The following is an 18,883-nucleotide window of genomic DNA, read 5'->3' on the forward strand; positions in this document are numbered from 1 at the left end:
CATGCCGCAGTTGCAATTTGTTCCTGGAGCAGGAACGTAAACAAAACGTGACTCAGGAATTTGAAAAGACACATTAGGTAAAGGACATCAGATGTAATCAAGGTCCAGAGAAGTGGTGTCAGTCTTAACTACTAAGGGCTTCACGCCTGTTCAAATATAGAAATGATTCATTTTCTCCTATTAACGCAGAAGTTGGGCCTGTCTAATGGAAAAGAAAATATCAAGTGATCTAAGTGATTAACTCAGTAGTTCTCAAACATTCTTTTTTCTTATGCAAAAATTCACCTGAAGGTTAGTACTGGTTAAGTATCCTTAATGTGAATAGAAAGTGCCACCTGAAAAAGGGGAGTGGAGGACTCTGGGTGGTGGGCCAGGTGCCAGTGTCACCTCCCTCTGGCCCTCCCCTTTCTCCACCGAGAATCAAAAGGACTAAGGCCTTTCCAACCACTGCTCCTGGCAGTGATTCCAGGAACCTATGGTAGGGAACAGAGGAAATAGTGAAAGATAAGGGTGAGGACAGGCTGGTTTGCCCAAAACAAGGGAGTTCTGCAAACTATTAGTATATTAGAAAATGGCAGCCCCTATCTATCTTCTTTTGTCAAGATCTCAGTGTCTCTGATTTAAAAAATAAATCCACAAAAGAAACTGAGTTTCATTCTTGAAACGAGAATGAATTACATAGCCCTACTTATTGATGTGTTGTTTTTTTTCTCCATGGTATCTTTCAATCCTTTTTATGTGTGAAAATCCAGGAATTATTTTATCACATTATATGTTTATAATTTTTATTCCTTATTTTCAAATTGAAATTTTCAGCTCATTTTAGCTTCGATCCAAATAGAGCTAAATGTCTCAAAGGAGAACATTACAACCAGTTGAAAAAAGTAATTACGATGAAGATTAATATTTTAAGACTATTGTTCTATGATCATATCTACTGGAAATAATCGTAGCTAGTTAAAAATACTGATTTTAACTTTTAAAAACACCTAAGCACAGTGGCAATTTATATATGAAAAATAATTTGGAGATGGAATTTCGATTACTCTTTCTGCCTCAAGTCTTTTCTAAACGCTAATGGTTTATTGTAGAATACACAATCTGTGAACTTCCAAAGTTTGCTCTCTACCTGTATTCTCAGCGTAACATTTAATATATTACACAAAATGTAATATTCTCTTAGTTCATATGTGAGAAATTCTAAGGAAAGAGTCTGATTAGTCTTTTATGAGTCACCTGGCCTTCTTAATGGTCAAGGCAGTGAGAATCTATGATTGGTGGGTCCCACTAGAAGAACTACACAGTGGTTAGTGTGGAAGGAGTAGCTTCCTACAAAGCAATGTATACCTCCGCCGCCAAAAAAAAATGAGAAGGAAGGGACATGGTATTATCTAATGAACAATACATCATTTATGTGTCCTGTGACAAAAATATGCACACAATGCTTTCAGAGCACATTGTAAAGACACAGAAGGACCCAGGCAAATGGGGTAGAAAAAAAGGATTCCTGGAGAAGGCGATGCCTGAACTAAGCTCCAAATGATTTACAGGAATTAGGCAAAAAAAAAGAAAAAAAAAGGAGAAAATGTTTTTGCAGGAAGATCCTTTGACGATATCCAATGACCATAAATAAGGGCAATATAGGCAAAGCAGTGATTTAAGTAATTTAGTATGCCTGGAACATAGACTACAAAATATGAAATGGCTATATATGAGGCTAGAGAAATAAGCCCCTTTTTTAATGATGACGTTTTGATGATATACGATCAGAGGCTTACAGTAGCCACTGTATTAATTTCATAAAGTCCAAATTTGCAGTCTAAATGCACCAGTCCAAGATAAGAAAGATAAAGAAGATGTCAGTCAGAAACTCATGATATATAGCTAGGGATAGAGATAAATCTAAAGACAGAGTTGGAGGGAGTACTAATGGCATTTAAGTCCCTAGTTTCAGGTAGTCTCTGTGCTATTTGGTAACATATTACTTGTATTTATATCCTCAATGCTTTGGATACAAAGTGAAGACTCAAAAAGTGCATAGTATGTCTGTGGGGACAGAGCCAGGAGAGCAGTTTCCAGGCTCTCACCCTCATGTGGAAAGGTGCTCACTCGGGTAGTAAATGGCCATCAACTGTGATTGGATGGCCATCAGCTGTAACCAGTAAGCCATTGGCCACTAATATAACTGCTGTGGCTACGCTAACAGAAAATGGGGGCTAGCAAGAAGATTGTGACTGAACTAGCAAGAGCAGATTGCAGTTAGCACAGCAGAGTGTGGATTACGGATTGCAGAGAGGTGGATTGCAGTTAGCAAGTGAGGTTGGCTGGCAGAAACAAGTGGACGGCGGGTTGCGGATCATGTGGCTCCTGCTTCCTGTGTCTCCAACCCAGCCACCAGTGGGACTATAGCGGTATGACTCTCCTATCTATGGCTCCGTGGGTCTTCCTTTTTGGCCTCACCATATCCTACGTTCTTATTTGGGGAGCGGGAGCCTAGACCCCGCATGACACCGTGCATGACAATGTCATAGTCAAGAAAGTAAAGGGTAGACTACTGATTTAAGATGGTGGATTGAAAAAGATATATTTTTCTTTGTTGTCTCCTGAAAATCCACTAAATCAACTGTGTCATAGGTTCAATTATGTCCCCTGAAGAAATGTTTAAGTCACAACTCCCAGTATCTATAAATGTGACTTTACAAATAGGGTCTTTGCAGATAATCAAAAGATGAGGTCATTAGGGTAGGCCTTAATCCAGTATAATTGGTGGCCTTCTAAAAAGGAGAGCATTTCGACAAAGAGAAAGACATGCAAAAAGGAAAGAGGATATAATATGCATGCTTTATGTATAGTATGTGTATATGCATTAACCCCCGTGATCTGCACATAATAATATAATGTACATGTACTCAATTTATCATTTTACAACTTAAGAATTTGAAGCATAGAATGATTAAGTGACTATACCATGACTGGACAAGGAGTAAGGAAAAAGCCCAAAAGCCTGGTTTCAGCCTCTTATTCAATAATAGTCTTTTTGCCATGACCCATTATACTCATCTAATTAAAATTATGATATAACTATGTTTAGAAGATGGGAGGCACAAGATATGTTCAGATGTGTCATGGTAGCAAAGGTAGGGATCGTGGTAACGAAAAGGGGTAAATTTTGTTTCTTCTATAATGGCAAGTTGATAGATGATGCATCAAACTGAACATAAAAATCAAGAGTAGCAATATATGCAGAGTATTTGTTGAAATGTAGATTTTACAAAGTCAGCTGAAAAAGTAGGGAGTATGCGTACATGTACGTGTGTAGTGGGAAGGTGCTATTTTTCTTCACAATCCTTATAGAGCTCTTTGACTTTTTAATCTTCATAAATGCATACCTTTAACTCAAATAATAAAATTAAATTTAAAAATAAGAGCAAAAGGTTTTTCCATTTGGTGGTTCAAGCTTGAGGAAGTTGAGTGTAAAACCACCTCAGACATTCAGATCCCTGCAAGTTATATCACTTCCTGCAATTCAGCCTCCAAAGCTGACAAAAGGGAACACATAGTTTGGAGAATTAAATGGTGCTCTGTAGGGATTCAAATGGCTATGTTTACTTGCTATTTATTTGGCTTTTGATGAACTTTTGTCCCCTTTGAATTGACTGTGTATTCATCCGCTTTGGTATTTACTGAGTGTGGATTTACAACCCTTTTTGAGAAAGGGAGCGAGTAGTACTCAACTTTCCCACCTATAGTAATTAGTATTAACATCATATGGGACAGCAGGTTCTATCTAGTGCAAGAGGGGCGTATAAGAGAGAGCCTGTGTAGGCAAGTTTGATATACAAACTGGTATTCAAGAAACATCTAGAGACTTGGAACACTGATATCATTTGTCAAACAAGGATAGTAATAGCCAAAGAGCAATTTAAACAGTTAAAGAATGACTATCATGAAGCTGAAATAAAGAGGTGTAAATTGAGCCTGCCTTATTTCATAGCTTTGCCTATAACTAAGCATTTATGAAAGAAATTGAAAAAGTACATGTGTTCTCTGTGGAATAGTTCAGTAGCCACAATGGTCTCACTCTTCTACATTTCACTTCTCGTTTTCATCCTCTAGAGACAGCCAAAGCATCATACAAGTTACATGATCTCTTTCCCTTTTCAAAAACTTATGATGGCTTTCATAGAATGTAGGATTAAAGATCAAACTGCTTAAACTCCCATGTAATACCTTCCATAAAAAGATGCCAACCTATCTTTCCAGATTCATTCTTTTTATATCACTCTTGAAATTTTTTAACATTCTCCATGACTCACATTCTCATTATTTCTATCTTTGTGCATAGACAGAAAATGCTCTTATACTGTGTATTTGATGTTTACAATTCTATCATAAATCAGGGTTCAACTGAAACACTACCACTTCCATGACACCTTTTCCAAACTCAAAGTTAGAAGGAATTCTGAAGTGGGAAACAGTGTAAATCTGGCTTAACCAAGGTGAAGGTGCCAGCAGGAGAACACTGACCAACATCACAACATGTAAAATATTTTCCACAGTTTAACTCTCAGTGTATCTTAGACAATCCATAAATCACTGAAATTGTTTTCTCAGTCAGTCTGCTCAAGGGCAGACTTCCCATCATGGCCTCTTTATTGCTTTCCAGCCAATCTGCTTACCCAAGGAAAAGAAAACACAATTCACTATTCCCAGACTTTGCAATTTTTCTCTTTTGTCTCTTAAATTGGTTACATAAATCTCATTTTTGCTTTATTTCCATATACCCATGTACAAGTAAACTCTTAATGTGTTAATCAGACCCTCTAATAAAGGTCTTCTAGGCCACATCTATAAGGCCAACGCAAGTGTCCAAACCACAGACAAAACCAGTCATCACAGCCCAATTTTCTTTCAGACCCATCTTCCCTCAGGAAGGAAAGCCTGTATTGTCCTGTGTAAACTAATATATACTGGTCTTTCAGGTCTCTCAGAGATTAGGAGCTTTGTGTTGTCAGAGTTATTTCCTGCTATGTTGATATGGACACTTCCTTTCAGATATCGTTATCAGACTAGACACAGCCCAAATTGTTTGCAGGAGTTTCGGTTTTGGCAAGTAAAAAGTGATGTAAAAGGTGGCTTTTTGCCCAGTGTAATCACCCGCAGGCTACCCAAAGAAAGCTGTCCAGGATGGGTCGGGCAGCTTCGTGGCCAAGTTGCAGGTCTATACACAAGGTGTCATTTGGGCTAAGAAAGAGGTGGCAGAGAATCACTACTGCTTAAAATTAGAGAAAAGACCTAGAGAACAATGGGGTAGACATCCCATTTCCCAACCATTTTGTTATTTATTTTTCAATTTGAGCACAGCTGAGAGTTCTGCTGAAAAAAAGAAGTAATTATCATCCATTTCATCACTACTCCCCATGTTTATTTTCAGGCTCGCATCACTTTTAACTAGGATTTTTACAGTGTGCTCCTAGGTAGAATAAAGACCTGCCTTCTTCATGCTTCAGCTAAGACTTCCGATTTACATCAGAGTATCTTTCTAAAATGTTGATCACATTATGGCACTGTCCTACTAAAAACACATTAAGTAGCTCCAGATTGTCTTCAAGTTCAGTGTCTGAATTATTACAAGGCTGAAGAATGTGACAGTTATTTTTTTTCTTTAGCTCTCCCATTTTACTATACCCTTTTTCCATTTTACAATATATAATTCAGATTGCATATAGAAGGAAGTGACGCCAAATGGATGCTAATAGCTTGTGACAAAATGGGAGGGCAACAAGAGTAAAGTCTTCCCGGGGCTGAGGTGAGGGGCAAAAGGACAGGGAGAGGTGGGGCAGAGAGATCTCTTTAGAATAAAACAGGATTTCTTCTAAGATCTTTTTATACCTTTCGACATTTTAACTTAAGACCCTGGTATCTTGAAGGAGTAATGAGCCAAGAATATTTTATGGAATGTGTGATAATGAAGTGATTCATTTGGCAGTGGCAAAACAAGGCCACCTCAGGTGCTATTAACAATCCATGCATTTCAACAATTTCCAGAGGCCATTTGATAAATGACTCAGAACAGATGCAGATCACCCGCAGGTTATATTCAGAACATTTTCCCTGTGGCTGGGCTGAGTGAGAATGCCTCAAAGAATGGATTTAACAAGGTGCTGCACTACTCAGCCATTCCTGGCCTCTGTCATGTCTCCCTGAGTACGGGAGCTAATTCCCTAATAAGTGAGTTTTCTCAAATGTTCCTTACCTCTACACAGAAAATATTAGGAGGAATCACATATCTTTAGTTGTTTACATCAATTAACAAATATTATTGATGAAGTAAAGCTATCTACTTCGAGTGTGACTTAGCAGTAATGTGGCAAAAGGACAAATCAGAACAATAGCAGGCAGGTGAAAATTAGATGTCCATACCAAGAATAACAAATACATGTGCATAATACTATACAAATCTTGTCATATATACTTAGTTTATTTTAGCTTCACAACAATCTTGTGAGGTGTTATTATCGCCTATCTTACAGATGAGAAAACTGTGCTTGGAAGATTTCAGTGACTTATCTAAGGACACTACTGAGTCGTCTTTCCCCAAATATTCTTTACTGCCTCAATTTTCCAATAGCAGTACATTTTGGAGGTAGTGTGTTAGGTGGACAGTTTAGCGTCACACAGCTGGATGGTGCCTTGGGAAAGGGTTTCATTGCAGGCTTAGTTCACTTAATGTGGCAGGAACTGGAGAGATGTGAGGATAGGCTCAAACAGGAGAATGCATTTTCCATCGTGAGTCCACTAGGTGGCAGTAAAGCCCACCACTAGAGACTAGTGTTTGTCACTGCAGACAGTTGATTTTAAGGGGTCAAAGCAGGAAGGAGGAAAAAAGCAAAGCAACGCTCTTCTTTCAGTCACAAAAGTGTGTGTGTGTGTGTGTGTGTGTGTGTGTGTGTGTGTGTGTGTGTGTGTGTGTGTGTGTGTGTGTGTGTGTTCATAGGGCAGAGGAACTGAAAAACGAATAGAACTCTATGCAGTTTCTCACACGACTGGTGGATAGAACGGGAGTGAAAGAAAGCCCTTGATATTTTGTGCTTCAATACTGTACTGTGTACTCTCCTAGCCCACACCTGCAATCCCACCCCTGGATGCTGGATGTCCAGTTAGGTATTATATGATATCCAAGATTATCATTGTCATTCAGTATAAAAGTGGGTGTTCTCTCAAGAGGAAGCGTGAATTTGGTGAATTATATTTATGGCTGTCTTTCTCCTCAAGTGTATTATTATCTATTAGCTGGCAGAGAAGAGCAGCTTGCAGTATCATATGCGTAAAGGAACTCAAGAGCTGAAGGAATTTGAAGAGACCTTTGATGTTTTCCTGGTTCAGTAGTAATCAGCATTGCTAGAAGTTAGTTGCAAATTTTGGCTATTGGATAAAGATGAGAGTTCTCAATTAGAGCATTCCATATCAGAAAATACATGAGGCTGGAAATAAAGAGTTGGAACCTATCTTTTCCACCAAATTATGTTTAGATGTCATCCTAAATCTTCTGAAAGTTAAAAAAAAATTGCTCCATTTGTCTATCTTTACCAATTCTGGGGACACCCTCACCCCACTTATAAAACTAGAGTTCCCATCAATTTGAAGAGTGTTCTACTTGAGGAACCTCTTTCTCCATTGGAGGCAGCTGCTTTTCTTCTGGCACCGGGGGCAGATCAGGTGCTTTCTGCCCACATCTTGCAACCGTGAAGCGACTCATGTGAAGAGCTTCCTCATACCCGGGGAGGGTGTCCAAAGACGAGGGCAGCTGGCCCAGGGAACTGTGAGAGTGAGCCACCGCCAGGATTCTCCGAGCCGCAGGGCCAAATACTGACTGCAGGGCTGGTGAGGGAAAAAGGAACTGAGCTAAAGTAAATGTGACATCCTCAGAAATCAGACTTACAACACACTTAATTTCCTTTTACTTTTAACAAGTGTCCAAACACATTGTCAACTCTCTGCCACAAATGTTATGAAAATCCTGTGAAGCTTGTTTAGAAACCAACTTCACTTTCTGCCAGAATATTCTGTCTTCTCTGGTATCTTAAAATAATCTAAATTGTGTTCCCATCTTATAACCCTCTTTCCCCCTTTATAGATTTAGAACCCTTTACACTAACCCACTGACAACTTAGAAATATTTATTTCTGCCTTATTCATCTTTTCTCAAAAATGATAGTGAGAACAGGGAGGCAGGAAAGATGAAAAACAACACACTATATTGTTCTCTTCGCAAAATAAATACCACAGTGTTTTACCACCTGCTGTTCTGCCTGGTATTTACTCTCCGATTTTAGGAAAGAATATAAAGAAAACAGAAAAAAATAAAGTGTCTTATGACTGACGATGAAGGATATGTTGGGGTTAATATTTAGTGTATCAAGACTTGGAGATTAAAGAACTGAAAGTACCCAAGACAAATTTCTCTAAAGATATAAAAGAGTATAGATAGAAAATGGCAATTTTTACAAAACGCAAAACATTTTTGAAAAAGGGATTTGCTCAGAGTTTAAAATAATTTTATCAAAATAACTATTTGTGAACTGGATAATTCTCCCTACAAATCATTTCCAGTATTGTCTCGAACATTTCATTTCTTTCTTCACTCTTCAATTTCTTCAAAAATGTTACCAATATTTGAAAATACAGCATTTGCGAAAGCCCTCTCAGGCTTCTGGAAATTAAAACTACCCTGAGTTCCAGAATCTTTAATATTATTCAATCAATGTTTTTATACCATTGTACCATCCTGTTTGTTTAAACCTTGGTTCACCTCCCATGTATAATGTCAGTGTACTCACAAGTGATTGTGCTTTGGAGAGTGCTGTCATGATCAAAAGCTATGACTGTCACTTCATATGGTGGCCGGTCCTCGTCTTCCCCATTTTGCTGGCGACTCAGACAGCAGCGGAAACACACAGAAGTCAAGCCACATAGTAGAAGCAAAGCGCCAATCACCACCAGCAACCTGCAAGGAGCCCCAGGGGCAGTGAGAGCTCTGTGATCTACTTTGTTTCCCAACTTTGGCATAATCAGTCTTCAATGTCTGCATTTTGATTCTTATGTGAATATTTTATAGAATAATTATAAGACTTTAATTTCAAGGCTTTCACTTCACATATATACTTCCTTATTTTGTCAGCAAGACTAGTTTGTTTATTAGAACAATTGGTAAGAGATTTAATGTGGTTTGGAGAGGCTGCTTTTAACTTTACTGAAGTAATCTCCTCTATGTGGATATTTCTATAACTGATCCTGAGAAAGTACATAATAACCTGTTCATGTTGGTCGAGGAGATGGTATTGAAATAGGAAATCCTGGCATATTGTCACAGAGAGTAGTGATGAAGTAAATAAACTTTACTCCATGAGACACTAGGTAAGTAGGTTGGCTGTTTCATACATTTTTTCCCCTGCTGACAAATATTTAAAAACTAAAATTACTAAAAAAATAAATAAGACCTGAGAAAAATGAAGTCCCTATTAAATATCTTTCTGGGTTTTAAAGCTGAAACTTACCATATATACCAGAGATGTACCCAATCTGTGGTCAGGCAACTATGAAGAAAGAATAAAAAATTTTGCAATAAAAATATAGTCAATACTTCTTATGATTCCAGAATCAGAATGAGTTACAATAATATGATACATTGTTATAATAAAAGCATCACAGTTTATAACTTCAATATTACCAACTGAATCTATTGTGAAAAGGGATGCCTTAATTAGTGTTTTATACTATAGATGGCATTACGTAAATCATTTTGTAAATTATAAGACAGACTAAGGTAATGATCATGAAATAGTGTTAATAGAAAATATAACCATGACCATTGTAAACAGTTATGATGAAAATTACCAACAAAGACCTTCTAATGCAAATTTACAGAGTGAGTTTGAAAATGGGTGTGAAAGTTAAGGTTTGTATGTATTTGAGGTTGATAAAATTTAAACATAAAGAAAATTTTAGTTATAAGCATGAAAGCAATACAATGAAGTTTGTAATTTCTGTTTTGCAAGTTGTTGCAAAAAGGGCCACCATGAAATCATAAAAACTCTCACCATAAAAAGGGCCCTAAATTTTCACATCCAGAATTAAAACTGATATACGTATCTGCTGAGGCCAAACAAAAAGGAGGAAAAAATGTAAAAACCAACTTTATCATAATGAAAGCTAACTACGTATTCTGAATTAACTAGGGCAATTTTCTTCTTAGGGATAAAAAATACGGATTACATGGAAGAAGGAGTATGGGATAAGCTCAGGAGTGGAAAGGAGAGGGAAAGGAGAATATTTGTTTATCTTTGAAGATCAGTAAACTTAATAATACTTTCTGATCTGTTGATATATTCAAATTCACTTCTATATCCTTTCTTTGTTTGAACAGTTGTAGAATATACAGTTTGCTTCTAGTTCTACCACATTATGATCCTGTTTCTATTAAAAATGACTCTTCCTATGGAGGTAGGTGTCTAAAACCTGAGAGTGTGTAACAAGTAACCAAGGCCATCACCATTTCTCCTGGGTGTAACATATTCGGCTTTTGGGAAACCCTTCTCATGGCTAAATATGTGTTTTCCTTCAGCCTGAGCAAGTCTTTTTATTCACACTGTCCCTGCTTTTTTTTTTTTTTTTTTTTTACTAGTTTACCTCCAAGTGGAATGAAACATAAGACCTAATTGTGACAGGTTTAGGTTAAGAGATAATTACCTCAAAGTGATAGCTAAATGATGTCTGCAATATATATCATCATGTCCTAAAAAATAGAAAATGCTTTTCAGATTTGAAGTAGTGATGCACTTTGGAAATCACCCAAATATATCTGCTTATGACTAAGATATTTACTGAATTCAGTCTGTCTTGATGAGTCACTGAGAAGCACGGATAAGAAAGTCTACTGCAAATCTCTATGATTGCATAAATTGAGATTCAGTCAGCTCTTTTGTTAGGAAGATTGGCTTTGGAAAAAATGCTGTCAGTGGTGTTATTTTGAGTGCTTAGGATGACACAAATGCTTGTCTTTGTTTCTGGATAATCCATCTGTGAGATAAGTGGGTTGAGTTGATGCCCATTTAAGTAGAAATAAAGGAAGTCACAGATATCTGATGACCTCTTGACCCTGTTTTGTGTATTGTTGTTTTTGTCTGTCTCTCCTTCCTCCCCATTTGTAGTCTCAGATACTTACTGCGCAGGACTGACACAGTTCTCCTCACATCTTGCCCAAGGAAGCTGTAGGAAGGGAAAGAGTCTCAGACAGGGAAATTGTCTCATCTGCTGCGCTCAGCAGCCTATCTGTTATCCCTCATGACTGTGCTCAGATCAATTAGTAAGAGCAGGGTAGATGTAAGGACAAGGTCATAAGGTTAGCCATGTTTAGGGCTGTGTTTTCATCTCTCCCATGCTTATTTATTACTACATTTGAAGTGGGGGAACTTGGCACAACAACTATCTAATCTGGTCTCTCTCTCTCTCTCTCCCCCTACCTTCTTTCCTTCCTTTTTTTTTTTTTTTTTTTTTTTTTTTTTGTGATGAGTGGGCATCACTGTTTTGTGAATGAGAAGTAACATTTGTATCATTTTCTTTGTCCTTGAAATTACCTGATCTGTCCCTCAGGATATTGTTATTGTCTTCCTAATTCTTTCCCGGTGCAAGCTGAATTCTACCCCACTGTTCTTTTTCATTCCCTCAGCACATCAATAACTCACCAAACAAGAAGAGCAGTGAGCGGACTTATTTATCAAACAGCTACTATATGCCAGTCACACTGTTAAGAACTTTGAATATTTCATAACATTTTATCAAAATAATGATATAGGTGGGTATATTTAACTTTATTTTGAATGGTTAAGGAACTGGGGGTTAAGGTGTAGGGTTTTAAGGAGCATGACCAACTGCACACATTTATGGATTTGGCCATAATTCAAAGCAAACTCAGTTATAGATGTGTGTTGACTGAGTTAATACAACCAGGGACAAATCTGCTCTAACAACCCTTTGACATTCCTGTCAAGTCTCTTCAAATAAACCTTCTAGTAAATAAACCTTCCACTCCTTCTACCTTGCATTATAGTTGACTTTCTCCTTCAAAAACCTCTCTAGGTTAACTAAAAGCTAGAAACACTTAAAGTACTTAGTAGATAAAATGCCTCTTTCAGGACTGTTGCAAAAAGAGAAGAAAAGAGAAAAGAAGGGACAGGAAGGTCACGGAAAAGAAGAGGAAATAAGAAGAGAATACAAGAAATGCATTTTTCAGACATTAATTTAACTGTACATAAGAAGTGAAACAGACAGCCCACACCCTGCTAGGAGCTGAGCAGGAACCTGATACTAGCCAGTTTCTTCATTTGCTCTCCTTCTTAGTAGATTTCATAGCTGTGTAAACTTCCCCTTGACAGTTGGCCAGAATCCCTCAGTCCAGTGACCCCTTTCCCAGCTAATGAGTTACGCAGGGCTTCTGATTTTTAATGAGGAGAAAGAAAAGATCCAAAGTATTTTTAAAGAATTTTCCCTCTTTTGACTTACTTCTGATCTGGAGGTACCTATAAACTTCAAGAATAGTATTAAAGCTGATACGGGAAACTCTCTTTAGGGGAATTACATAGCTAGTTTTGATCATTTACTTGGGAATTTGAAGGATGGGTGATAAGCCGCTAAAAGATAGAAATACACATAAGTGGCTCTTCTAAATTGCCATAGCCACTCTACTTGTATCTATGAATGCCCTAATTTCTGTCCCTCTTTTCACTGAAGTTGTCATTCATCAGTCCTGCACTATGTAACCACATAATACTAAGGAAACATTCTAGTTATTCATTTCCCACTACCCTCTTGGTTCTGTAGAAATCTTTCCCCCCGATTCATTTCTGTCCAGATTCTTCTAAGAGTTGATTTATTTGAGAAACAAACAAAAGCTTTATTCTTGTGTTTTTGCAACTCACCTGCATGAAACACACCAGGGCAGAAGCCATCACTGCAGGGGCTCGTATTCCCATTGGATTGAACTCCTGCTTCTCCAGGACCACACACTGGGGTCTGTTACCTCCTTTCCATGCTCTGTGCCATGTCTGATTTCTTGACCTAGAGGACTGAAGGAGAGAAACTTTTCTGAGCAATAAATTCATTTTCCTTTTCTCTCTTTCTCTCTTCTTATTCCCCTGGGCTTTATTTTCTGTGGTCTTTCCCTTCCCTTTCATCCTGGCTTCTTTCTCTCTATTCCTATTTCTGGTTTTAGGGTCTCCACATTTGCTTCCCTTTGTCTTCTTTTCTTCCCTTCTACTGTTAATCTTTTTTATATGTCTTTAACTTTCTCCCACTGCCCCCAAAAGGAAGACATTCAAGGAGGACACATCAGTCCTCTGAATTAGATTATTTTTCTAGGCAGTGGTGAGAAACTTGACTTTGAAGAGGATCAAAGGCAGATTGCTGGTGACCAAATAAGTTCTCTTCTCCATCAGAAATATTCTTGGTCCTTCACCGCAGCACTCCAGGGTGACTGTTGAAGGTTGAAAGTCACCCTGCCAATTTCCATTCACTCCCCCTCCATGTGATTAGCCCTCCTTGCTCTTTGAAACCCTCCCCTTCACTATGTTGATAATCAACTCTCCTGGTTCTGGGTCATTAATTTCTAACCATTGCAGTGGGAATGAGAAGTTGCCAAATGAACTGGAAAGCCATCCCATCTTTGGAGAAAGCATATATGAAAAATGAGAATTTCTGGGTCCTGTCCATGAAATTCTCCTTCACCCTGACTTAAATTCCCATTGAAACAGATAAGTCAGACAGATATATGTTTTTTAAACTGGGTTCCCAGACCTCTCTCTCTCTCTCTCTTTCTCTCTCTCTCTCATTCTCTCTCTCAAATAAAATATAAGGTAAGAGTGAAAATAAGCGCAAATGGAAAGAATGTAGGATATTTATAAAGAAACATATCCACAGGAAGGAATGCTCTATAAATGATTTATACTTAAGTTAGTAATCTTTTACTTACTAGAAAGTATTTAAAAATTTACTAAATATTTTATAAGAAAATTAGGCATTAGTTTATAGAGATATATCTCTCTCATAAGAATCTAATAAAACTACTTTTCAAATCCTTTCTAACTCTAAAAATCTAATTTTACTGAGTGATTATTGAGGGGGAACTGTTGGGTGAGATTGATTCTAAGAGTGCTCACACAGCATGACAGTATTACATGAGAATGGAGAATAAAAACTTATTTTTTTTCCATAGCTAAAAAAGTCAAATAGTGAGAGAAAAGCCTAGCATGACACAGATGATTTAAAATCAGTCAGTTCCAAAACTAAATGAGCATTGCTTTGTTTTTTTAAATGTAAGGAAGATGGAGTTAGGATGAACAGTATTTTCCAAATTTCAGCAGAAAGCGTGGTGAGGAGTAAGGTATTTTGTAGGACAAGGAGAGCAGAACTCTAATCCGGGCCCTCTATTGAGTTGTTATGTAGTCTCTTCAGTTCTTAATTTTCCCATTCATAAAATAGGAGTGCAATGTCCATTTGACCTGCCCTAGATGGTGTTTCACAGAGAAAATACAATCAGAGACACAAAGGCATTTGATTAGAATATTTCTGTTTAGAGTGCCATGTATCTGAAAAGCATCATCAAACTTTCACTTCTCTTTCTCTTGTCAGAGAGATAGAAGATTATGACTAAGAAACCGGCTAGGTTTCTCTGAGATTAAATACTTGCTTTCTGACTTACTAGCTGTTTTATATTGGGCAAGTTCTTACATCTCTCTCGGTTCGGTTTCGTTCTATATAAAATGGTGTCGTGCGGGGTGTCATGCAGGAGACCCTGCTCGCTGCGCCATTTGTCGTGCGGGGCAGCCTGCAGGGTCTCTGGTCCCGCTCCCCACATAAGAACGCAGGATGTGGCTAGGCCAAAAAGGAACACCCACGGAGCCATAGGTAGGGGAGTCTGTGGAGACAGAGCCCCAGAAAGCAGTTTCCAGGCTCTCGGCCTCACATAGAAAGGTGCTGGCTCAGGTAGTAAATGGCCATCAACTGTGATTACATGGCCATCAGCTGTAACCAGTGAGCCATTGGCCACTAATATAACTGCTGTGGCTACGCTAGCAGAAAATGGAGGCTAGCAAGAAGATGGTGGATGGGCCTGCAAGTGGCAGCGCAGTGAGGGTTGCGAACAGTGTGGCTCCTGCTTCCTGTGTCTCCAACCCAGCCGCCAGCAAGAATATAATAGTACGACTCCCCTACCTATGGCTCTGTGGGTGTTCCTTTTTGGCCTCACCATGTCCTGCGTTCTTATGTGGGGAGCAGGAGCAGAGATCCCGCATGACACCCCGCAGGCCGCCCTGCATGACAAATGGCGCAGCGAGCAGGGTGCCCCACATAACAGAGTCATACCACTATACTCTCGCTGGCGGCTGGGTTGGAGAAACAGGAAACAGGAGCCACACAATTCTCAACCTTCACTGTGCCGCTTGCAGGCTCAGCCACCATCTTTTTGTTAGCCCCCATTTTTCTGCTAGCATAGCCACAGCAGTTATATTACTGGCCAAAGGCTCAATGGTTACAGCTGACAGCCAACTAGCCACAGCTGACGGGTATCTACTACCTGAGCCAACACCTTTCCACGTGAGGCCAAGAGCCTGGAAACTGCTCTCTGGGGCTCTGTCTCCACAAATGGGTAATAATATAATAATTTTTCTTCATATACTTATAGAGACTAAATAAGTTAATGTGTGTGAAATGCATATCATTGTCTTGATACAACAAGCATTTTATAAGTGTTAACTAAGATGATCTTGATTCCACTCAATTTTACCAATGACCTTCACCTTCATGGATAACTAGTGTCCTCCATGCTTCTCATATGTATTATTACCACGACCATGATTTACCTTTCCTGGAATTCCAGATCTTAAATAGTTCCCCTTGCTATCCTGGCCCCATCTCTTCTCCCAGTGGTGCCAGACTTCACCTGCATGAACAGGTTTGCCAATTAACGTGACTATTTATTCCACCCAGTGCCCTTTCCTGCCATGTGATTGCCATCAACTTTTTGCCCTCCAGCTTCCTAATTGGTTTGAACAAAATAGGATTCTGTTAATGACCTCCTTGTTGCTTTTCTTTCTCAGAATTACCACTGCCATTTTTTTCTCTCTCTCAATGGGTTATTCCCTGGAGAAATAGAACTTTTTGTTTATCTCAATGAAAGTGATCATGCCCTGTGGCAAGTTTAACTCTGAGCTCAGTCTCATAGGAGAGGAAAAAGGATTCAGGTGGGAAGACTAGAGAAGGCCCACAGCAGAAGGGCAGGTAGCTGAGGTAGAGAGAAATGATCTCATTACTATCCTACACAATCATGTAGTTCCATTAAGCTTGTGAATCATTAGCTTATACACAAGTTGTTAAGGACTTGGAGTGGAACCAATGAGGGTACATGTACACAGGCCTTTTCACCTATGCTTCAGGGAATTGTTATACAATCGCTGCAACAAGTGGGACTAAAGAACTACTTATTTATGGTTTCTTTGATTATTCTCCTTTTAACCTTGCCTAAATCATGTGACCCACCATAGATTCCCTTCCTCGCTGTGCCTCAGTGAAATAGGGGCCAGGACTATTATTACTCTGAGGCATCAAGTATGGGTTAGAAAGAGCTGAGCAGTGAGTTGAGCTATAGCCATGGCTTCAAAAATAGATAATGTGGCAGAAGAAACCAGTTCCATCTTGCAACCACTCCACTAGGAAGTGTCTCTATTGTATGAAGCAAGATTGCAGCCTGAGTTTGAGTGGCAACCTCAGAAACATTGAAAGTCAGTGGTAGGATTAGATTTACGGAAGTTTAACAAAAGAGGAGGATGAAGTTTATCACAGGATTATTAGTTTTATGTGCCACGTAACACATTACCACAAATCATATGAGCAGCAATGTAAAGTGGCATTTATTACCTCACAGTGTCTGTGGGTCAGAAGTGTCGGAAGAGCATAGCTGTGTCCACTGCTTAGGGTATCACAAGGCTGCCATCAAGGTGTCCACTAGGTTGTGTTCTCATATGAAGGCTCAACTGGGGAAGAATACACTTCCAAGCTTCCTCAGGCAGAATACATTTCTATGTGACTGTGGGATTCATGTAAGCTTTCTCCTTTAAGTCCAGTCAGAGAGAAAGAAGAGGGAGGGAAATTTTAGCAAGTTTGGCAATATATCTCATGTAATCACGTATACATGATCACATATATTTCATCATCTTTGCCACACTCCAAGCCACAAATCCTACCCACATGCAAAAGTAGGTGGTAACACAAGGGCATAAACACCAGGAAGCAGGGATAATGAAGACTACTTATGGTCTGACAAGTCTGTCCAGCTATTTGCCATGTAAGGTTAGAGAAACTATCCCCCCGGATCTTTAAATACAGGGAAACCCAAATGTCTATCAATGGATAAATGGATAAACCCAATGTGGTTTATACATACAATAGAATATTTTTTAGCTTCAAAACGGAAGGAAATTCTGGTACATGGTACAACTTAGATGAACCTTGAAAATATTATGCTAAGTGAAATAAGTCAGATACAACAGGACAAATATTGTATGCTTTTACTTATATGAAGCACCTAGAGTAGCAAATTCAAAAAGACAGAGTATAAAAAGGTGGTTTCCAGGGGCTGAGAAGAGGAAGGAATGGGGAGTATTATTAGTCAGTGTCCTCCAGAGAAACAGAACCAATAGGATGTATATATACATGGAGAGAGAGATTGATTATAAGAAATTGGCTCATGCAGTTATTGAGGCTGGCAAGTCCAAATGTGCAGTGTGGGCCGGCACGCTGGAGACCCAGGAAAGCCAGTGATGTATTTATATGTCTTATCTTAACCTACTAGTGTATTGATATGAAATAACTGAGTCACTGTGGGGAATAAGGTGTCCTTTTCATTGTGATATAATTTCAGTATTTATTAAATCATTGTTAAAAACTTTCCTGAGATTTTATTTATGTGAAAGTCACCATGTTGAATTAAGAAATGGATCCAATCTTGTTTCCTGGCACAGTCAATGGAAGTGGGATGGAGCTTGAAGGATAAAGGTAAGCTTAGTTACAAGCTGATCCGACTAAGATATATTTGCTACATGCTAAGCTTTTATTGTGTATGAAGTGTGTCGTAGAATAAAACTTTAAATGATAGTAAACTATTTTCAACTTGGTCTCAGATACTCTACGCAGAAAAAAAGAATACAAAAACAAACCCAGGGAGGAGGAAGGAAATAAAGTCCTAATAAGGTGTCAATATTGGTGATTTTTCTTTCCTATCCTAGGTATTTTATTTATTTCTATATTTTCTCCAATGTTATTTTATGTGTCTCCTTACTTTTATTTTTCCTGGTTTAGGTTAAAGTTAATCCCAGATATCCTATCATTTTTCCCACAAATATTTCAGAACAAATCTCTAATAGATAAGGGCTTTTCAAAAAAGGCATATATAACTATAAAGAGATATTTATTTTATGGTTAAGAAGTTGTGAAGGGAAAATAGGTATGAATTCTATCAATGAATACATATAGTCCACTGAAGAATCTTTGTGACTCAAGTCAATCATACATAGAATGAAATTCTTTGACAGGCAATTCAACTGTACTGGTTAGTACTATGAATATTAAGAACTGTCATTTATTTCGTTCTTATTATGTTTGAAGTACAAAGCTAAGCAGTTTTACTCAATATCTCATTTGAGTCCCGTAACAACAATATTAACATTATGAATTGGACAGTATAATGTCTCAGTTTACAGACAAAGACGTAGGTTCAGAGTGTTAAGTAATTCCCCAAGATTACAGATCAAGGGAATAGCAAAGGAAAGATTTG

The 18,883-nt window shown here is 38.4% G+C and overlaps 1 protein-coding gene across 1 annotated transcript; it reads right to left on the reverse strand.

The window, feature by feature from the left end:
• Positions 1-6,460: 6,460 nt before the first annotated feature.
• On the reverse strand, positions 6,461-13,583 carry TMEM52B (transmembrane protein 52B). Its single transcript, XM_019713462.2, has 5 exons — positions 12,978-13,583; positions 11,225-11,268; positions 9,558-9,596; positions 8,841-9,007; positions 6,461-7,881 (listed from the first exon to the last, which is right to left on the reverse strand). Exons 1-5 carry the CDS (start codon positions 13,230-13,232, stop codon positions 7,637-7,639), a joined length of 750 nt encoding a protein of 249 aa, XP_019569021.1. The 5' UTR covers positions 13,233-13,583; the 3' UTR covers positions 6,461-7,636.
• Positions 13,584-18,883: the final 5,300 nt, after the last annotated feature.

Source organism: Rhinolophus sinicus, linkage group LG02 (genome assembly GCF_036562045.2).
Source record: "Rhinolophus sinicus isolate RSC01 linkage group LG02, ASM3656204v1, whole genome shotgun sequence".
NCBI classification, from domain to species: Eukaryota; Metazoa; Chordata; class Mammalia; order Chiroptera; family Rhinolophidae; genus Rhinolophus; species Rhinolophus sinicus.